Here is a 19412-nt window from a genome sequence, read left to right as displayed (position 1 = left end):
TCCTAATCAGATACCGCCTCCCAAAGAAAACTTCAGACCCAGATTATTGCACCAGCAAATCTGTCCAGCTAAGGAATGAAAATACAAATCCTATCCTCTCTAAAACACAGATGGATGATCAAAAATATTCCAAATGAATATATAAGGCCAGTATTTCTCCAATACCATGAATAGTAAAAGACATTTAAAAAGAGAAATGAACAGACCAATATCATCATGAAAATAAGTACAAAATTCCTTAATAATTACCTGAGTAAATCTAGCAACATATTAAAAAAAGGATAATAAATACAGCATGACTGAGTAGAATTTATCCAAGAAGTGCAAGTTTTGTTTAACATTCAAAAATCACTCAATGTATCATGTTAAGTGACTAAAAGAGAAAATCTATATATAATCATCTCAATAGATACAGAAAAATTATACAACAAAATACAACTCCCATTCATGATAAAAGTCTCAATCAGCAAGAAGGAGAATTTCCTAAACTTGATAAAGAGGATCTATAAAGAACCTAAAGCTGACTTCACACATAACAGTGAAAGACTAAACAGTTTCCTTTGTAAGATTGGGAACAAGGCAAGGATGCCTACTACCATTGCTTCTCATCAGCATTGCACCAGAGTCCTAGTCAGTACAATAAAACAAGAGAAAAAAAGGAAGGAAAGGAAGAAGCAAAACTTTCTATATTCTCACAGGATATGATTGTGCACATAGAGAAGAAAAACTCTAAGGAATCTACTAAAAAAACAACAAAACACCAAACCTACTGGAAACCTACTAGAAGTAAGTAAATTCAGCAAGATTTTCGGACTAGAGATCAATGTACCAAAACCAATTGTATTTCAATAACTTAACAGCAAATAATTGAAAAAAATCTTAGATGTCATTTATAATAGCATCAAAAAATATAAATTTAACAAAATGTGTATTAAGACCTATGCTCTAAAATGTATCACATTGCTGGTAGAAATTAAAGAAAATCTAAGTAAGTGGAGAGATATATCAGGTTCATGAATCCTAACATTCAATATTTTAAGATGGCAATTCTCCCAAACTTATCTATAGATTCAATGCAATCCCCAGTCAAAATTTCATCAGGGCATATTTGAAGAATTATTTATAAAATGCAAGATCCCCGAATAGTCAATATACTTTTGAAAAAAGAACAAATTTGGAATATTAACACATCTGGTTCCAAGACTTATTATAAAGCTACCATAATTAAGACACTATAGTATACTGCAAATATAGGCCTATAGATCACTGAGACAGAATGGAGAATCCAGAGATAGATGCACAGATATGGTCTATCAACTTCTTACAAAGGCACCAAAGTCATTCAGTGAAGGATAGGAAAGTCTTTTCAACAAATAGAGCAAAAAAAAAACCCCTGAAACCTGGATCTCCATCTATATGAAATAATAGTGAGCCTTGACCCCCACAAAAATTAACTTGAAATGGGCATAGATTAAACATGTAAGTTAAAACTACAAACTTCTAGAAGCAAACATACAAGAAAAGTATCTGTGATCTTGATCCAGGCAAAGAAAAGCACAAAAAGCAAAAAAGGAAAAAATGATAAATTAGGCTTCTTCAAAATTTTAAAACTTCTGCTCCTTGAAAGACACCATTAAGAATATGAAAAGGGAAGACAGACCAGGAGAAAGCATTTGCAATATGTATATCTAACAAAAGACTGTATCCAAATTATATAAAGATAAGTCTTATATAATAAGATGGACAAACCCAATTTAGAGAAAAGATTGAATAGACACTTCACAAAAGAAAATATACAAATGGCCAATAAACACACAAAAGGTTATTCAGTGACATCAGTCTTTAGGGAAACATGAATTGTAAACCACAATGAGATGCCATTGCCTACCCACCATAATAGCTAAAATTAAAAAGGCTGACAATATCAAGTATTGGCAATGATATGGAGCAATTGGAACTCACCTATGTTGTTACTGGAAAAGTAAAATGATGGAACCACATTGGAAAACAAACTAGAAATTTCTTATAAAATGAAATATGCACTTACCATAGGACTTGACAATCAAACTTCTAGGTATTTAACAAAAAGAAATGAAAAGACACAGAAACTTATGCTAGTCACAGCAGGTTTATTCATAATAGCTCCCAATAGAAAATACATCAAATGCCCATAGGTGGGTGAGCAAATTGTAACCGAAAGAATGTACGACTGATACACAAAAGAACATGGATTAACTTCAAAAACATGCTGGACATAAAGAAGCCACATATCAGAGTGCCTGATGTATGAAATTCTATAATAGAAAAAACTAATTAATAGTGACAAAAAGCATATCTGTGGTTGCATGGGGCCAGGTGGGTGGTGAGGCAGGGAAAGGAAGTTTTGGAGGTGATGGAAATGTTCCGTCTTGATCTGATGGTGATAAAGAAGTGTATACATTTGTTAAAAACCCATTGACTTCATGACTTAAAATGGATGCATATTATTGCATGAAAATACAATTCAATAAACTTGATTTTTAAAATGTTGTCAATGTCAGGAAAGACAAAGAAATCCTGAAGAACTGTCCCAGATTAAAGGACACTAAAGATACAGGACAACTAAATCTTTCACATGATCCTGAACATGGACAAAAAACACGTATAAATGACATTATTGGGACAGTTGACAAAATTTGAATATGGTTTACAGATGAAATCATAGCACTGTATCAGTGCTTAATTTCCTGGTTTTGAAAATTGTAATATGATTGTACAGGACAAATCCTTGTTCTTTTAAAATATTTAGACAAAGGGACATAATGGAATGCCCCTCATTTATACCAAAAGAATCGTCAAAGAGCAGGGGAGGCAGACGGGGAAGGAGGGAGAACTGTAAAGAGCCGATAGAACAAAATGTAAGCAAATGGTCACTGTGGGTTATATGAGAGCTCCTTATACTATTGTTTCAACTATTCAGTAAGTTTGAAATTATAGCAAAAATGTTTTTAAGTTTTTAAAATGAGAAGTAAGCATGTAGATGGGAGAAGGGTGCAAGATAACTATTTTTTAATCATTAACTGTGTCTTCTCTGAGAGCCCGAGGCTATTGAATTGACTCATTTTCTTGATAAGGAAAATACCCAGGCTATTTTTGAGAGCTTTCTAATTGGTTCTGTAGCTGGTTCAGGGAAAGAAAAAGAGAATTTTTCAGGGCCATTGAAGAGCAGTGTAACTGCTCTTCAAAGACAAAATCTTTCTTGCTCCCCCAAGGAGACACATGGCATCTGATCTCTTAAATCATTGCCCAAAAGAAATTTTCTTTCTTTTCCAGCTCATCTGTTTCTGTAAACGGACCTCCTGTCAAAAAAAAAAAAGTCCTCTGTCAAAAATAGTATTTTGTAAGTAATCATATATTATCACAGGAAACAAACAAAAATTACTTAATTTAATTTCACCTTTAAGGAGGCGGAGAAAATATGATCCTCTTCTCACAGATACACTTGTAGGTATTAGAGCAATCAATAGTTGTTACTCTTGTTGAAGATAAAAATGCACATTCCCCTTTCCCAAAAGGCAAACTCATTAATGTAAAACTCCTGTAGGACAGAAAACATAAATGGCCAACTGGTTAATTCTGAAGCTTTCCGTAACATAAATCATAATCATAGACTGTGTTGGAATAGCGAATGTCACATGATCACTGGCTAACTTTCCGCTGACAGGGTCTCTGAGGGCCAGTCAGACATATCAGCTAGTACCTCCTCATCTCAAAACCAAGGTGTGTTCCTGTGTGTATGTACTCACATGTATTTATATTTAGAAATAATATAAACTAATACACAGATCTTCCTCAACTTACAAAGGGACAATGTCCTTATAAACCCAAAGATAAGTTGAAAATATCATTAAGTCAAAAGTGCATTTTATATACCTAACCTGCCCAGCATTGGAAGAAGGGATCCCAACACCCGTCACTAGCTCAGGAAAAGATCCCAGTCAAAACTGGAAGCACAATTTCTATTGAATGCATGTAGCTTTTGCATTACCATGAAGTGGAAAAATCATAGGTTGAACCATTAAGTCAAGGACTGCATGGAAGGGATTTTCAAATGAATTTTGGGGATACTCAAAAAATTCATCTGAGGTTGTGGGAGGGAGGGATCACTGTGGCTAAGTCAGGATGACCCAATCACTTCATATCACTTACTTTATGATTTTGTTTCATTTTGTGTGCATCACAACACATACTCTGAGTATGTATTTAGCATCATAATCTTATTAATAACTCGGTATGACATTTTTCTTCCTTTTCAACTATACTTCCTAAAACACTTTCTTAATCACTCTACTTATGCTTACCAATGACTTCTACTTGAAAATGAGTTAAACTGTGTGGATTAAGGGAAGATTCTTTTGAGAAACAGTGCTTCCATTCCAACACCAATATTAGAATTTGAATGCATTCCAGAGACTTACATTCCAGAAGACATGTCAGTGTCAATCCATTTCCATTTACTTTCCCTTTTATTATATGATAATCCAATCCAATAGTTATTTTGATAAGCTTGGGATTGAACGAAGACCTATAAAGGAAAGAAAACACATCATGTGACTAAATTTCCATCTATTAAATGAATTAGAAGGATCAGTCAAGGGCCCAGTTGCTTGATTGTATGACATCCCTCGATTCCAGAAAAATTTCATTTTCCAAAGTAATTTCCTCCTAGCAGAGTATTTATTTATGTTAAAAATGGCTGCCAATCTCATAGATTACTAAAAACATGGAAAAATTCTAAATCTAAATATCTAACAAGAGAAGATTTGTTAAATAATTTATGATACTTTACAAAACTATTCAAAATCACGGTCCAGAAAAATATTTAAAGATGTAGAACAATGATTACATATTCTTAAATAAAAGTGGAATCTTCAAAACAAACTTATTCAAATCACAAGTGTATGTGAGGAGGTGTGCATTAGAGGCTTCAGCCTCAGAAGAGAAAGCCGTGCTGTATAGTTTAGTAGCTGGAAGGGGTGATAGGAAAGTGGCAGTTTTGAGAAATATTTATTACGTCCAAAAATATAACCCATCAGAGTGCCAATCACACAATGTCTGATTAAATGATTGAATGCATTTTTAAATATAGAATTAAATTGAAATATTTTACTGCAATATAGAAAATTAGTTTATGACGATACAAATTCGTATGTACTGTGATTTTAAAACAGCTATTAGATTCACATATACATTTTGTGTTGTTGTCCTAAATGATAAATAGAGCTGTCAGGCTGAAATTTGCAAACATTTCCCCATAACAAACATATTTTATGTGTGTGGATAGTTTTTATTAGTAATAAATTAAAAAGATAATTTTTATATTGTTGCCTTTTTATAATTCTTTTTGGAAAATATGCATCTTGATATAATATATACAAATACTGATCAAGTTATCTACAGCTGTAATGAAGATCACCATGAGGCTAATTTGTAAAACTGTTATCAATTTTATGTTCCTCATTATCCCTATTTTGCAGATGGGAAAAGTGAGGCTGGGAGAGGTTTGGTAATTTACCCAAGGTACCAAGCTACTAAGTGGCAGGAGTGGGTTTGATTTCTGGCAGCCCAGCTCCTGGATTCCTAATAGTAACTACTAGACTATGTTGCCTCTGGATTCGTAGTTGCCACCTTGTAGATATAAATAACTGCTGCTTCCAGGCTGCAATTTACCAAAGGGTTAAATACATCATAGAAGGAAAGGCACACGTCTTTGTGAGTGGTAGTCCTGCAGACTCCTTAGAAAGGCAGATGTTTGCAAAGACCCAACTTGCTTCTTCAAGGGAGTTTCCATTTTAGAAATAATAATGGTCATCATGAAAGGTAATATGCATTGAATGCTTAGTAAGTAGCAAGATAATATCTGTTAGAAGGCAGGGGTCTCCTGGGAGTCTCTTAACTATACAATTTTTGCTCATTCAACAGATACAACACAAAGAAAAAACTGAAGGTCCCTCTCTCTGGACTCCCCCTTCCCTGCCCCCACAACACATCCTCAATATCTTGGGTCCAAGGGTGAGAGACAGAGTCCACGACAATGAAAGTGAATGCAACAGCCCCGGGTACCAGTTCATCTTCATCATGTAACTTCAGAAGAGACCAACTGCAACTTTGGCAAGTCTGTTTACATTCCTTCCAGTCTTGATTTTTAGTGGTAAAATAATAACACTTCGCTCCACAACAGGACCAGTGGTCTTCATAGATTTTGCCTACAGAATATAAGGTGAAATATTAAGCTTCTTGTCATCTGGTATTCTGTTAAACAGAGCAATATAGTTATCAGCCCTTCATAACTAAAGAAAATCTTAATAGCTATCAATAATAATAATATGAGGTTCACCAAGATTCTGGAGTGACAAGAAATATCTCACTCCAATGTTCATTGCAGTATTATTCACAATAGCCAAGATATGGAAACTTCCCAGATATTCATCCATGGATGAATGGATAAAGAAAATGTGGCATATATGTAAAATAGAATATTATTCAGCCTTAAAAAGAAGGAAATCCTGTCACCTGCAAGAGCATGGATATAACACCTCGAGGACATTATGCTAAGTGAAATAAGCCAATCACAGAAGGACAAACCCTGCATGAGTCCACTTATATGAGACATAAAAAATAGCCACTATGTACATCTGAAACTAACATAATATTGTATGTCAATGATGGTTCAATTTTTAAAAATGAACAAAAAATAAACAAAAATAAAAAAGAATGAAACTCAAACAGAAAGTTAGAACTCAGGATAGAGGTTAGCAGGGGCTGGGGGAGGGAGAATGGGGAGATGTTGTTCAATGGATAGACAGTTTCAGTTATGAAAGATGAATAAATTCTAGAGATCTGCTGTATGACATAGAGCCTGTAATTAACAATACTGAATTGTGTACTTAAAAACTTGTTAAAAGGGTAGATCTCGAGTGAATGCTCTTACCATAAGGAAAAAAAGGGACACGAGGAAACTTTTGGACATGATAGATAAATCTATTATCCTACTTGTGGACAGTTTTTACAGATACATGCCCATGTCCAATGTCATCAAGTTACTTACATTAAATATGTGCACTTTTTTGCATATTAATAATACCTCAATAAAGCTGTTTTAAAAAGACAAGAAGGTTTCTGGAATGCCTTCTAAACAAAAGAAACATTATTCTTGAGAACTTTTTCATTTCCTCATATATTTTATAATATACCAAATTTTAAAACAGTATTGATACTTTAACCAAAGAGACAGTAAATTTCTACTGACAACCATATCTAAATGATACCAAATAGGCAAAATCTCTGTAAACTCTAAATTCTATGCAAATATTTGGTAGTTGTTGACTAACTGGGTCAATTCATTCCATTGTTATACGTGATAAGAATTTGTTGCGTGAGATTTAATATTCTTATCTCTTGGCTGTTTTAGTGGTGTCAGCACACAGAATGCACCAACGTCACCCTTACGGCAAATCCTGCAGATGGGCCACAGGAAGTATATAGACCAATTAGCTCAAGTCAGGGCATAATGGAAACACATACACACCATTATCTTTACAACAGTATCCAATTAAAAGGTCTTGTGCCCATTTTAGCCTAAGTATATTTCCACTAACAGACTCTATATTTCATGTCAGCAATAAAGTGGGCATGTCTAATTTGCTCACGGGTTCCAAATGGCCCAGATGTTCAGAGGAGCTGACATACTACTTCCCCTTCTAGGAGCAGGATGAAGACAAGAACTGCCATGGTTTGGGGAAATATAGGTCTCCATTAATTCAAACGTTGTTCCTGGGGTCTGAAGCCTATATGTGAAACAAGCCAACCCAAATACCCACATTACATCAAAGAGGCATAAAGAAAGTTTTCTAGTAGACCAAGATCACTAGCATATATCATAAGCCTGTTTATTAGACCTCAAAGCTTCTGAAGGCGGTAGAAGAAGGGAAAATATCATGCAATCCTTCATACCTGTATTTTGCAAAGACTTTGAAAAGATATTTTTTCTATGACATCTTCTCTTTTCTCTAAAGAGTAAGTCCAGATCCTTTTTCTGCTGAAGGGTTTCATTTTTGAAAATGTCATATTCTAAAGACTTATTTGTTAAATGTTGCTCCTTTATGTAGTAATCATTTCGCATAATGTGGTACTTTTGACTGAGGTTTCGTAGAATCTCCTCCTGTTGATGTTTTTCTTGAAAATACTGAAAAACTAAAATTAATAGCATAAACATAGTACACAGAAGTACTCATAATGCTTAAATGTGGAAATTTAAGACAAGATAAAAAGTCTCACTTTGATAACCAACCCATTTCATTACTTTAATTGGTAATTTGACCTTTAGAAAGTAAAACCTCAATAAATTGACCACAGAAATGGAAACATCAAATTTCTATTAGCAATATAAGTGAAGAATAAATGAAATAAGATATCTGAGTTATGATGGTAACACCTTACCATTCAGTTTAGGTTCTTTTTAACAGTTAGCACGTCATTTACAAATAGGTACAAAGTAAAAATCAGCTATTAACATTTAGGAATACATCTTCTGAGTATGAAAATCTGCACTAAGAAACATGAACAAATAGCATCACTATTATTGGAGTAGATGAAATATCCATGGGAGAAAAGAGAGTAAGATCCAAATATGTAATTTTATTACACAAGAGTAACCGATTAATGTTACTATTATGTGTAATATATTAGTAATTTTCTCCAAGGCTATCAAGGAATTCAAATAAAAGATAAAGGTTGGATTCAAGATCCTCTAACATCCATGTACAGAATCACTCTTTTTCAAGCTATTTCCTCATTATACACTTTTTAAAAAATCAAAAGTAAGTCATAATGTTTTTGAATAGTTGTTTCTGAAAGAATGTTTAGCTAAGATCCGCAATGACAGCTCAGAAGCTCAGAAGACAGAATACAACTAAGTCCCGTGTCAGAAGGAATGTTACCACGCACTGTACAGAATGAGACAGCTTATTACAGCCTCAGTCACTTGAATAGGTAAGTAAAATGAAAATGACACTGTGATGTGTCTGGAGAAAAATCACCGCAAGAGAGCCACATGGGGCATTGGCAGATCATAACCAGGGAACAACTGATGGAACATGGTCAACATTGGCACGGTTAGTGGTTAGTGCTATTATACAGGCTTGAAGGATGTATTTCAGTTACTTACTCTTTGTCCCCAACACTGTGACTGCCATCAACAGAAGTAAACAGAAAATCCCGAGAGTCACTGCAATGAGATGCCAGGGCACTGAAAACCCTTTAAATAAAGAAGGAAGGAAATAATCATCAAGGACAGAGCCTGCCCACTACTAACCTTTACCTGGGATACCATTCGAAATGGAGAGACATTCATCGCTAAACATTTTACAAAATACATCATACAAATAGATTTGAATTTGTACTCTAGTAATTACAGTTTTAAAGATTCAGATTTCTGACTGACATACATCCACTGTAGAAATCCCACACGCAAGAACAATCCTATAGGGTCTTAAAAGTGCATCCCTTACAAAAGCACGGATGACAATAGGCTCCGTCCACATTTATGAGAATCCACATGAACATATGGACTCCTGTGTGAGACCACAACTAACCATGAAGAAGAAGGAAAACACAAGCAATGTTCTTCAGAAATTGGTAGCCTGTAGTGGATATTCCGAAGCTGTAAGTGCAATTTAGGTCTATCCTGAAAGGAGTTTCTAGAAATCAACTTTCCTTTCTTTTTCATCAGTTCTGTTTTTCTCCAGACAAGGCTCTATTTATCCTCCTACTTTTGAGGTTGTCAATATCTGGAAGTTGTATATCTAATTGTTATTAAATTAAAACACAAAAAGTTATTTTGAGTTTAGAGTTTGTGATAACATTTGAAGGCAGAGAGAAAGAACAGAAAAATGTGGGGTGTTTTTTGTCTTTAATTTATTGAGGTACATACTATAAAATACACAAATCCTAGTGTACAGCTTGATGAAATTTGACATGTGTGTTCATTCATGTAACTATCACTCAAATCAAGATGTCAAACATTCTCACTAATTTTTTGCCCCTAAACTTATTTCACTCATTCACCCATCCTCCCACTCACCTTCCCCTGCTGCAACCACCAGTCGAGAAAAATTTGAAAACTGCTTTGATCTGAAAATTTTGCTTCTTTATTTGCCATTAAGGTTTGGTAAATATTTAAGACATTTTAAAGTATCTTCTGTCCTAATAAAAACATTGCTTCTATCACTCAAGTTTTCATTTCTTCAACATTCTGTAAGACTTTCATTTCTCTAGGAAATACGTTTCCTGAAGACTGTGGCCTGTGCTTTACCTTTAAAGACTTCATGAATTCCTCTTAACCAAATCTGAATGAAAACATTCCATTAGCATCTCTATCTTTAAAAAGTTCGTTAGTTCCTCCATTCTCACTAACTTACAAAAAAAGTCTTGTTCTACTACTCTATACCATTATGGCTTCAAATTGCCATCTGAGAACCTGAAGTACAGATAGGAATTTTTTTTTCAAACCTCAAATGTTTGGCAATCTGTAAGAGGGTGCACAAAACATGTACCTTTGTCAGGCCTTTGAGTACCACCAGGCCTTAATCTATTTTGTGACTCTGAAGGAGACGGAAGAAATCTCAGGGTGGAATAAGTCACTTCCTCATTGCTCATGTCTAGTAAGAAGAGAAATATGTTTTGCATTAAAACCTTTCAATAGGATGACTTCTGTCTAAGAAAAAATTAAAATGTAATTCTATAGGAACATACCAGGATTAAGGCATATGTGTGTTTATCAGTATGTGTATATGGGTGTGTGTTTATTAACTCTTTCAAGTGCTAAAGATGTAGACTGTGCCTGGTTTACATAAGAAATGGAAAACCTTTCAAGATATCTGTTAAAGTTATTTATACTCCTAGTGATTACTGCCATGTTTATTAGAAAATATGGAAAAATTTTTTTTAAATAACACAATAAATTGAATGGACTGGGCCCTATTTATACTGTCAATTTAGCTCAAAATGTTCAACATACATGTACAAAAGTTATTACACAAAATTGGTACCCCCAAAGTATGGAGACACTTTTAAAGCTATCAATTCAGAAAACAAAAATTCTACATTTTTGAGATTCTGAAAAATATGAGTATCTTGGCTTAAGAAAAATATATGTTCTAATATACAAATAAATATTTAAAAATTTCTGCATTCTGTTCAATTATGACTCTACCAGACTGTTTCTCAAAGTGCATACACCATCTACAAAATAATTTTTGAGGGTTGACATTCCAGATTACAATGCCCAGTGCAAGATGTGCTGAATAAAAATCTCTTAGGTTGGAGGCCAGACATCTGTATTTTTAATCCTAAATGACTCCATGTATATTTAAACCTTAGAAATAATCTTTCAGTCTGTGATGTTGCTGGAGAAACCTATGTGAAAATAAAATTTGCCAATAGGCAGTCATTAGTTAATATCAATAAAGGATTCATTCATTAATGATATCAATGTAAAAAATTATTAAATGGTAAATATATTTAAAATTTACCTTGCTTTTTAATCAGTGTGAAAATATATTTCAGAAACAAGAGATATGGAAAACATATTGCACATGTAACTATATTTTTTTAATTTACAGTTTTCTAAACCTAATTATACACACTTTCTAACTTTCTGAGAAAAAGGAGTCCTATGTATTACAGAACTCTGAAGACTGATGATATGTAAATCATTAGGCCCAAATAAAAAGTAATGAAACCCCCAAATCCCTCTTCTTTAATTTGGCAACACAAAGCAAAAATTGTAGCAAATAAAAAAAGGAAAATAACTTCCCCTGAATGCTGAGCTACAGTTTATGCATCCTTCAGAGTTAATTCAGTGCTAACGCCATTAACAGAGAATGCTCTCTCCTAGGAATCCCAGATTCATGCTGAGTTATCTGTGATCAAATGCCATATCCCTAAAATGTTTTACTCCTCAATTTTTTTCTTTATAAATAAAACTAATCAAATACTCAGGTACAAAGATCTGAGGGAAGCAAAGCAGATGTTATTACCTGTACCTGCAACTCGCAGGGATGCCAGTGGAGAAAGCTGACCCAAAAATGAGGTGAAGAAGTTAGTCCTTCCAACCCTGAGTCCCGTGGGTAAGTGAAGGTCTGTAAGATGGAAAGCAGAAATGAATTGTGTCTGAATGGGACTCCAACTCAAAATTTTCTGCCCCTCCTCTTGACCAAAGTGATAAAAGGAAATTGAATAATAAAAGTTGATGTTGACGGAAAAGGAAAGATGGTCATAAGCTTTGTCTTCCTCCATTTCAACTAACCAATTACTTGGTTCAACATAACATTGAAAATCTATACTTGAGGCCTGAAAAGATGAATGAAGACAACTTTGGAGAAAACAAGAACTAATATTTTTAACAAAAATTAACACACTACTATTAAAAGAAACTACTAGTTAAAACAAATGATTAAAATGTATACGTATAAATGTACATACACATTACACAAGAAATAATATGACTAAATTATTTAACTTTTAAGTAGCCTGTTATGTTTCTCTTTTATGTTGCTATTGAAAAGATAACTTTTTTACATCTATGTTTATTGCAGATAAGTGTACTTTAGAAATTTTTAAACATCTATTAAATTCCACTATAAAAGTTTTGGTGTATATTTTTCTAGTTTTTTATCTGTACATTATGTTTACTCTTAAAGTTGGTGTCATTCCATATGCAATGTTTTTGATCTATTACTTTCTAATAAACATTTCCTCATTTAATATTCATCTAAAATGTGATTTTAAAAACCATAAATAGTTAATACCCATGTGGACTATGTCATAATTTATTTAGGTAATCCCCTACTGTTAGACATTTAGGCTATTTCCAATTTTTTGCTAGTGTAAAAATATTTGGCCTGGACTTTTGAATGTTTGCTTAGGAAAATTTTTAAACATGAAATTTCTAAACATGACATACATACACATTAAAGAACTCTGATACATATTGTCATATACCCTCTAGAAAAGTTATTACCATTTATACAACATTAGTTGTGTGTGAAAATGTTCACATTTGTTGCAAGAAGAGCTACTGGGAATTACTCCTCTACTTGAGTTTTTTGTATGAGTCTCACTTCATGAAGGTCTACAATCTCCCAGCTAAAATTCATTTCTGTAACTGTTTCTGTGAGCAAGACCTTGCCAAATACACCCAAGTCTCTCTGAGGTTCATTTTCATTTGACACAGGCCTTGTCAGTCTTTGGACATACAGGTCTGTGAAATCAATCAAACTGCTCTTCCAATCAGGTGATAGTGATTAATATGGAGGGTGGAGGAAAGAGGGCAAAGTGGGAACAGAAGAGGAAATTTATTATGCAGAGGCAACACCATCCCCATACCCACCACTTCTTTGGGCTCTGACCAAATCCATGCTTATGCTTTTCTTCATTTACCAACCTCTAGCCACAACTAAGCCATCATACTTTAGAAAGTGTCATTCTTCAGTGTGCCCCTGCCTCCCACCTCTCCTCCAAACTCCTTTATAAACGCAGTTATGGAATGTTCTACCACTAGGACCCAGTCTCAGTTACCCTGACTGTTGTTTGGCCCTGAACTGGCCCACTTCTGTTCCCTTTAACCTCCTTGATCTCTGATCACCACTGAGGCCTACCACTTGTTACAGTGAGCAGGCAGTTGGCTGAAATACCTCCCAGGAATGAATTGAATTCAATAATATAAGCAAAGTTCAATGAGTGGAGTCTGGACATGTCAAGAATACTTTCTGCTGGATTTATACCCTAAGCCTGGATTGACTTTGTCAATCTGAAAGAACAGAGAGAAACTAGTCCTCTACCCAAGGACCACAAATAAATAAATAAATACATACATACATACACAAGATGATGATAGATAGATGTAAATAGATGATGATAGACTAGATAGACAGATAGATATAGATGGATGATAGTTCTGCTTAAAGAACATTAAAGCAGCGGTAGGAGAAAAATTAATGGTTGTTAAAAAGGTAGAGAGATAGTATTATTTACCGGAGGACCTACTGTGTGTATAACCTCCTAATGATGACAGCTATTTATCAGTGTCCCTATTTTGCAAATGAAGCAACAAATATTAACAGTAAGAGGTTAATTGACTTTCCAACACATTATTGCTAATTCTGGACCTATGTTTAAAATCAGGCCTGGCTGAAACACAGAGCACAGAGACACTACAGATGTAGAAGAGCCGGGATTTAAAAAAAAAAACCTCTTGCCATAAAGCTTGAATTCTGGAACCAAGCAGATCTGGCCTGAAATGTCAGCTTTGGCTTGTGTGACTGGAGGCAAGTCACTCCACTTCTCTAAAGCTCAGATTCACCACAGTAAAATACTGCAGTCTTTGCCTTCTAAAGTTGCAGTGAGCATTGAGACAAGGTATATGCAGTATCTAACTAGACCTGGCAAATATATAGCAGGTGTTTATTAAACATTAAAGATTATTATTGAGGCCCAAGATTGAAATCCTTCTTAGTTGTAAAAATTTGAACAAGTCACTCCAAATCTCCAAGTGTCAGTTTCCCCACATATTGAGTAAGAATGTCACTCACTTCATAGACTTAGAAGAATTTAGTGAGCTTAGCACAACAGATGGGATTTCTTAAACTCAAATAAGTAATGTTCATTTTTTTCTCTCTTTCCCAAGTTATTAATAAACAATGGAAGAGCCAGGATTGCAATCCAGAATTCTTACACCACTGAGCAAGGTTTTCTACCCTAACACATCAGGTTTGGAGTTCAGATGATTAGAAGAAAGTGGGGGAGACAGAGGGCAAGGGCTCATTAATACAATGTAGGAGCTTGGAACCATGTGGCAACATGCTACCTCCCTAGGAAAATCATTCTGGGACCTCAGATCTGGTTATTTGTATCTTACTGCCCATGGACATACTGGTAATGTTGAGCCTCTTCTCTGTTTTGATGTGCATCCTTATAGCTGGTGAAGGGTGGAGAGTTCTCAAGAGGGACGCTAGACAGGTGCAGAACCCTGTTACACTCGTTTGTCTGTCTCCTCTATATAAGCTCCATCAGGTATGTGCCATGTCTGTCTCATTCATTACTGTAACTGCAGTGCATTGAAGAGATGTGATATCTAAGTGTGCCTGGATGAACAAGGTTAACATCAAGAGGAGCTGACTACAAAATCAAGATTTTTCATTGTTTTAGAGAGAGGCAGAATGAGATTAATAATTGTAAAGCCAAATTGTGTGGCTGCTCCTCTAACTCCATTTTCTTTTTATTACTAAGCTCTGATTTCTGGAAAAAGCAAATTTTTTCTTAACTGAGAAGACAGAGAGCATCAGAATGTAACAGTAGTAACTTCAAATGGGAATAATTTTGAAACACCTAGCATGGCTCTTTGATCAAAGAAGCACAAAACTGGAAGCACGAAACTTCATCTATTATGATTGGTTAATAGAACAAAAAGATTAGACATTTCAAGAATATTTTGAATATTCCTGTAGTTTCTTTTGGATTCACTTTTGTGCAAAACACAACATGAATATATAAAGCATGCATTTGTTTATCTCCTGGACGCTTTGCTGCAAGGCCTTTTTCACTTGGGAAACCACACATTTTACCCCCATCCCTTCCTGACAATACTGTCAGCTAGAAGCTTAGCACACAGCTTCTAGTCACACCTTTAAGCTTTCCGGTCACACTTGAAAACCTCAATGGCTTACCATTTCACAGTAGCATGCTGTACTTCCTGCTCCAGGCTGAAGTGAAGGATGGCTAGAAAACCACCAGCTCCCAGGGACAGAGGGTCTGCACCCCTCTACTGGGAGGGGCAACTTCCCCTGGGAAGGCTCCCACCTCCGCGGTCATTCATCCTAATGTCTAACCTTCACGACATTGACACCAAATTTTCTGGCTCACAGTAAAAACTCAAAAGACCTCGTTTGAAGTTTCCTGTTCCCCTAATTAACTACTTCATTTGCCCTTCTTGTCCTTACAATAAAAGCTATTTCAATGCTCTGGGAGTTAAAATCCTCTATCCAAGTCACCTCCAGTGGTCAAAAGGTACCCATTCTTCCTCAGTTTCTAAGCAACTAAATTAAGAGCACCACCTCAGAAAATAAGCAAGCGTGAAAAAATAGTGGCCAGAAAAGGATGTTAGATTGGGCTCCCTGCTAAGGGATAATGCCTATTTGGAGGTGGAAAGGGAAAATAGTTCTGGGAAGTAGTGCCATAATTAAGCACTTTTATTCTTCGGGTTCTGATTCACATAGTTCAGACTCTAAGCTCACTCATTTGCCTTTATTTTTACTACATATTTTGCATTTTCTGTTCTAGCTCTTCACCAAATAATGCTAGACAGTCAGTTAAAATAAGGCTAATGTTCACACAAAAACCTGCACGTTTTAGCATTTTTATTCATAATTGTCAAAACTTAGGAGCAACCCAGATGTCCTTCAGTGGATGAAAGGATAAATTGTGATACATCCAGACTTAGAGTATCATTCAGTGATAAAAAGAAATGAGCCATCAAGCCATTAAAAGACATGGAGGAAACGTGTATTACTAAGTGAAAGAAGTCAATCTGAAAAAGTCACAGACTGTCTGAGTACAACTCCATGACACTGTAGAAAACAAAAATACTACAGAGACATAAAATAAGATCAGTGGTTTGCCAGGGGTTGGGAAGACTGAGAAATGAAGAAGTGGAGCACAGAGGATTTCTAAGGCAGTGAAAATACTCTGTATACTATAATGGTGGATACAGTATTCATTTGTCCAAACTCACAAAGTATACACGAGAGTTTAAGCCCTAAGGAAAACTATTGGCTTTACGTGACTGTGATATGTCAATGTAGATTCGTCAACTGCAACAAATGTGCCTTCTGGTGGGAGGTGTTGATAATGCAAGAAGCTATTCATGTGGTGGGTGGGGGCAGGTAATATCTGTACCTTCCTTTTGCTGTGAACCTAAAATCGCTCTAAAGTCTCTTAAAAAATCATATGCATCAGTGGTTGAATTTAGAGTGCAACCCATGTTCACAGATCTCACACATTTCAAATCAAAACAAAGTGGTCTAACGGTAGGATACCAAAGAAATAACCTCAGCTATCATTTATATTTACATTTAAAATGTCCACATGAATGTTCAGCCTGATTATTGATGAAGTATCTGTCTGCACTGTTAACTCTGAGGAGTACAGGCACAAGACCTGGAAACTCAAGTTACAAGTACATCAATAAATAGAATAGAAAGGCAGAGCCAGAGCAGCCATGGCAGTCCTCGTCAGTCCTTGCCGTGCTGTTTGTTGCTTTGGTTGAGCAAAGTGCTCTATTCAGGCTCTACATGAGAAATTAGGATCTGTTTGCCCACATTCAAATGATATAAACATGTTCGTATGCAAAGTTCACGGTAATTAAAAGGTTTCCATAGCGACAGAAATGAGTCTCTTCCACTTCAGACTGTTACAAAGACGATCTGAAGGCAGTTAAGTACAAAAGAGGAGAGCACCTACCTTAAGGAAGAGTCTGTGCTGGGTGCCGGCAGCAGCACTCTACCCCGTGAGAGGCAAAAGGAGGGATGGAAGGCTGAACCAACACTTTAGAAAATAAGTTTATTTCAAGAGGTTTCTTGATCTTGGGGGTGTAGGGTGAAGACATGTACCTGCTGACCTGACTGGTATAAAAATCTCATTTCATATAAAGCCAATGCTGTACAAAATCTGGCGTTTAATAATCCTTGTCCACCAGCAGTTTACAATTGAGCAAGAGTCAGTTCTAAGTATAAGAAAATCAGAGATAATATGAAATATTTATCCTAATGACCTTATTTTTCAGTCTTGGTTTGAGTATATGAGAAACTTCGTTGCAGCATAAGCAAACCAGCACGAGACGGGAGTTAGAGAATGGGAATAGAGTTCATATGCTGTAGATTTTTAAATCTTGCTGTCTGGAGTGGATTATCTTACTCAACAGGAGCCACAGAATGATTATTTTGAGGAGCAATCAAAAATTGTGGGCCCACAGGAGGTTCAAAGAGTAACTGTGTCTCCCTTTCTCCTTGGGGTTGACGTCTTAAGAAAATTAAAACATGATTTTATACTGCACATCCACCAAGTCTACAGCATGGACAGCAATGTTTATTTCCATGTAAGAGACCTGACGGTGACAAGTGTAATCTTGCACACTGGAGATCAGGTGATTTTCCATGGCAAACCTGAGAGGACAGCCGTGCGTTTCTATGCAGCGCAAAGCGCCAACAGCACTCCACGCAAACACTCTAGGCTCCTGCTCTAGGGCTACGTGGCCTGGTGGGTGACCACAAGGCACACTGGCGCTCTCAATTTAATCAAAATTAAATAGCATAAAATAGCAAGTAATTAAATAGCCAAAGTGGTCTATTGGGACCAATTACACTAGTTATTCCACTCTTACATAAAAAAATCAACAGATTAGGAGTTATTATAGACTTATTTCAGTAAAAAAAAAAAAACTATAAAATCTGGATTGGTATATGGGTGTTCGTTTTTATGTAAATATTAATACTGTAAATTTAATTATACTAGCCACATCCCAAGCACTCAGTAGCAACATATAGTAGCCAGTGGCTACCCTACTGGACTACACAGACACAGAGCATTCCCATTATCTCCAAGTTGACTGGACAGAGCCACTCTAGAACCTACTTGCTCAGAAGTCCTGACAAGCCTTAGGAGACGAATTCTTCTACCTTAAGGTCAGTACTGACTGGCCTCTGGGGCAAGTGGATTGTGACTACCAGGACTGCATACTTCTAAAGAGTCAGGGTTCACGTGGAGGAGTGACAGATTACCAGGGCACAGTTACTACTGGGAGAAGCAATGGAAGATCAAGTCTGTAGAAAGAGGTTGAAGAGAACTGGGAAACATGAGAGGGACCTATGCTCATTAGTGTGTGTATACATATATATACAAATTTAAAGTCTAAATTTGAAATGTGTGAAACTGCGAATTCATTTAGTTCCCACAAACACACAAATGTACCTACTGTGAAATAAGGAATAAGAGCATAGAGATGTGCCTAACTTGGGTTACTGACTTTGCTCTTGCAGCCTGTTAGGCAATCACTGCTTATACCAAAAATATTTAAATGTGAATAACCCCCGAGGGGTTCACAATAAATGTAAGAAATTCAGAACCTTCTGTAGCACCAAAAAATGAAATCCATCAGGTATGGAAGAAATAAGGGAAGATCTACAACTGAAATCTGGATGGCAATCGGGCTACATATTTCTAGTTCAAAGAACTTCTACCATAGGATCTAACACTAGACGTTTTATTATCTTAAAGTGAATGAGACACAGACCCCTAAAAACAAAAAACAAACCACTGTC

General features: G+C 35.7%; 1 protein-coding gene across 4 annotated transcripts; it reads right to left on the bottom strand.

Annotated features, from left to right (window-relative positions):
* Positions 1-2109: 2109 nt before the first annotated feature.
* Positions 2110-12449, bottom strand: LOC108384858 (killer cell lectin-like receptor 2). 4 transcript variants are annotated; one of them, XM_017642088.3, is made up of 8 exons: positions 12084-12449; positions 10593-10697; positions 9206-9295; positions 7993-8232; positions 6103-6245; positions 4458-4564; positions 3437-3577; positions 2110-3338 (listed from the first exon to the last, which is right to left on the bottom strand). In XM_017642088.3, the coding sequence occupies exons 1-7, from the start codon at positions 12334-12336 to the stop codon at positions 3439-3441; spliced, it is 1077 nt and encodes a 358-aa protein (XP_017497577.3). In that variant the 5' UTR covers positions 12337-12449; the 3' UTR covers positions 2110-3338; positions 3437-3438. The 4 variants fall into 4 exon arrangements, with proteins under 4 accessions (XP_017497577.3, XP_017497576.3, XP_017497579.3 ...); XM_017642087.3 differs by having other exon boundaries at positions 12078-12443; XM_017642090.3 differs by lacking the exon at positions 10593-10697 and having other exon boundaries at positions 12084-12447.
* Between the last annotated feature and the right edge of the window lie 6963 nt (positions 12450-19412).

This window comes from Manis javanica, chromosome 15 (genome assembly GCF_040802235.1).
Source record: "Manis javanica isolate MJ-LG chromosome 15, MJ_LKY, whole genome shotgun sequence".
Classification (NCBI taxonomy): Eukaryota; Metazoa; Chordata; class Mammalia; order Pholidota; family Manidae; genus Manis; species Manis javanica.
This window is presented reverse-complemented; position numbering and strand designations above follow the sequence as displayed.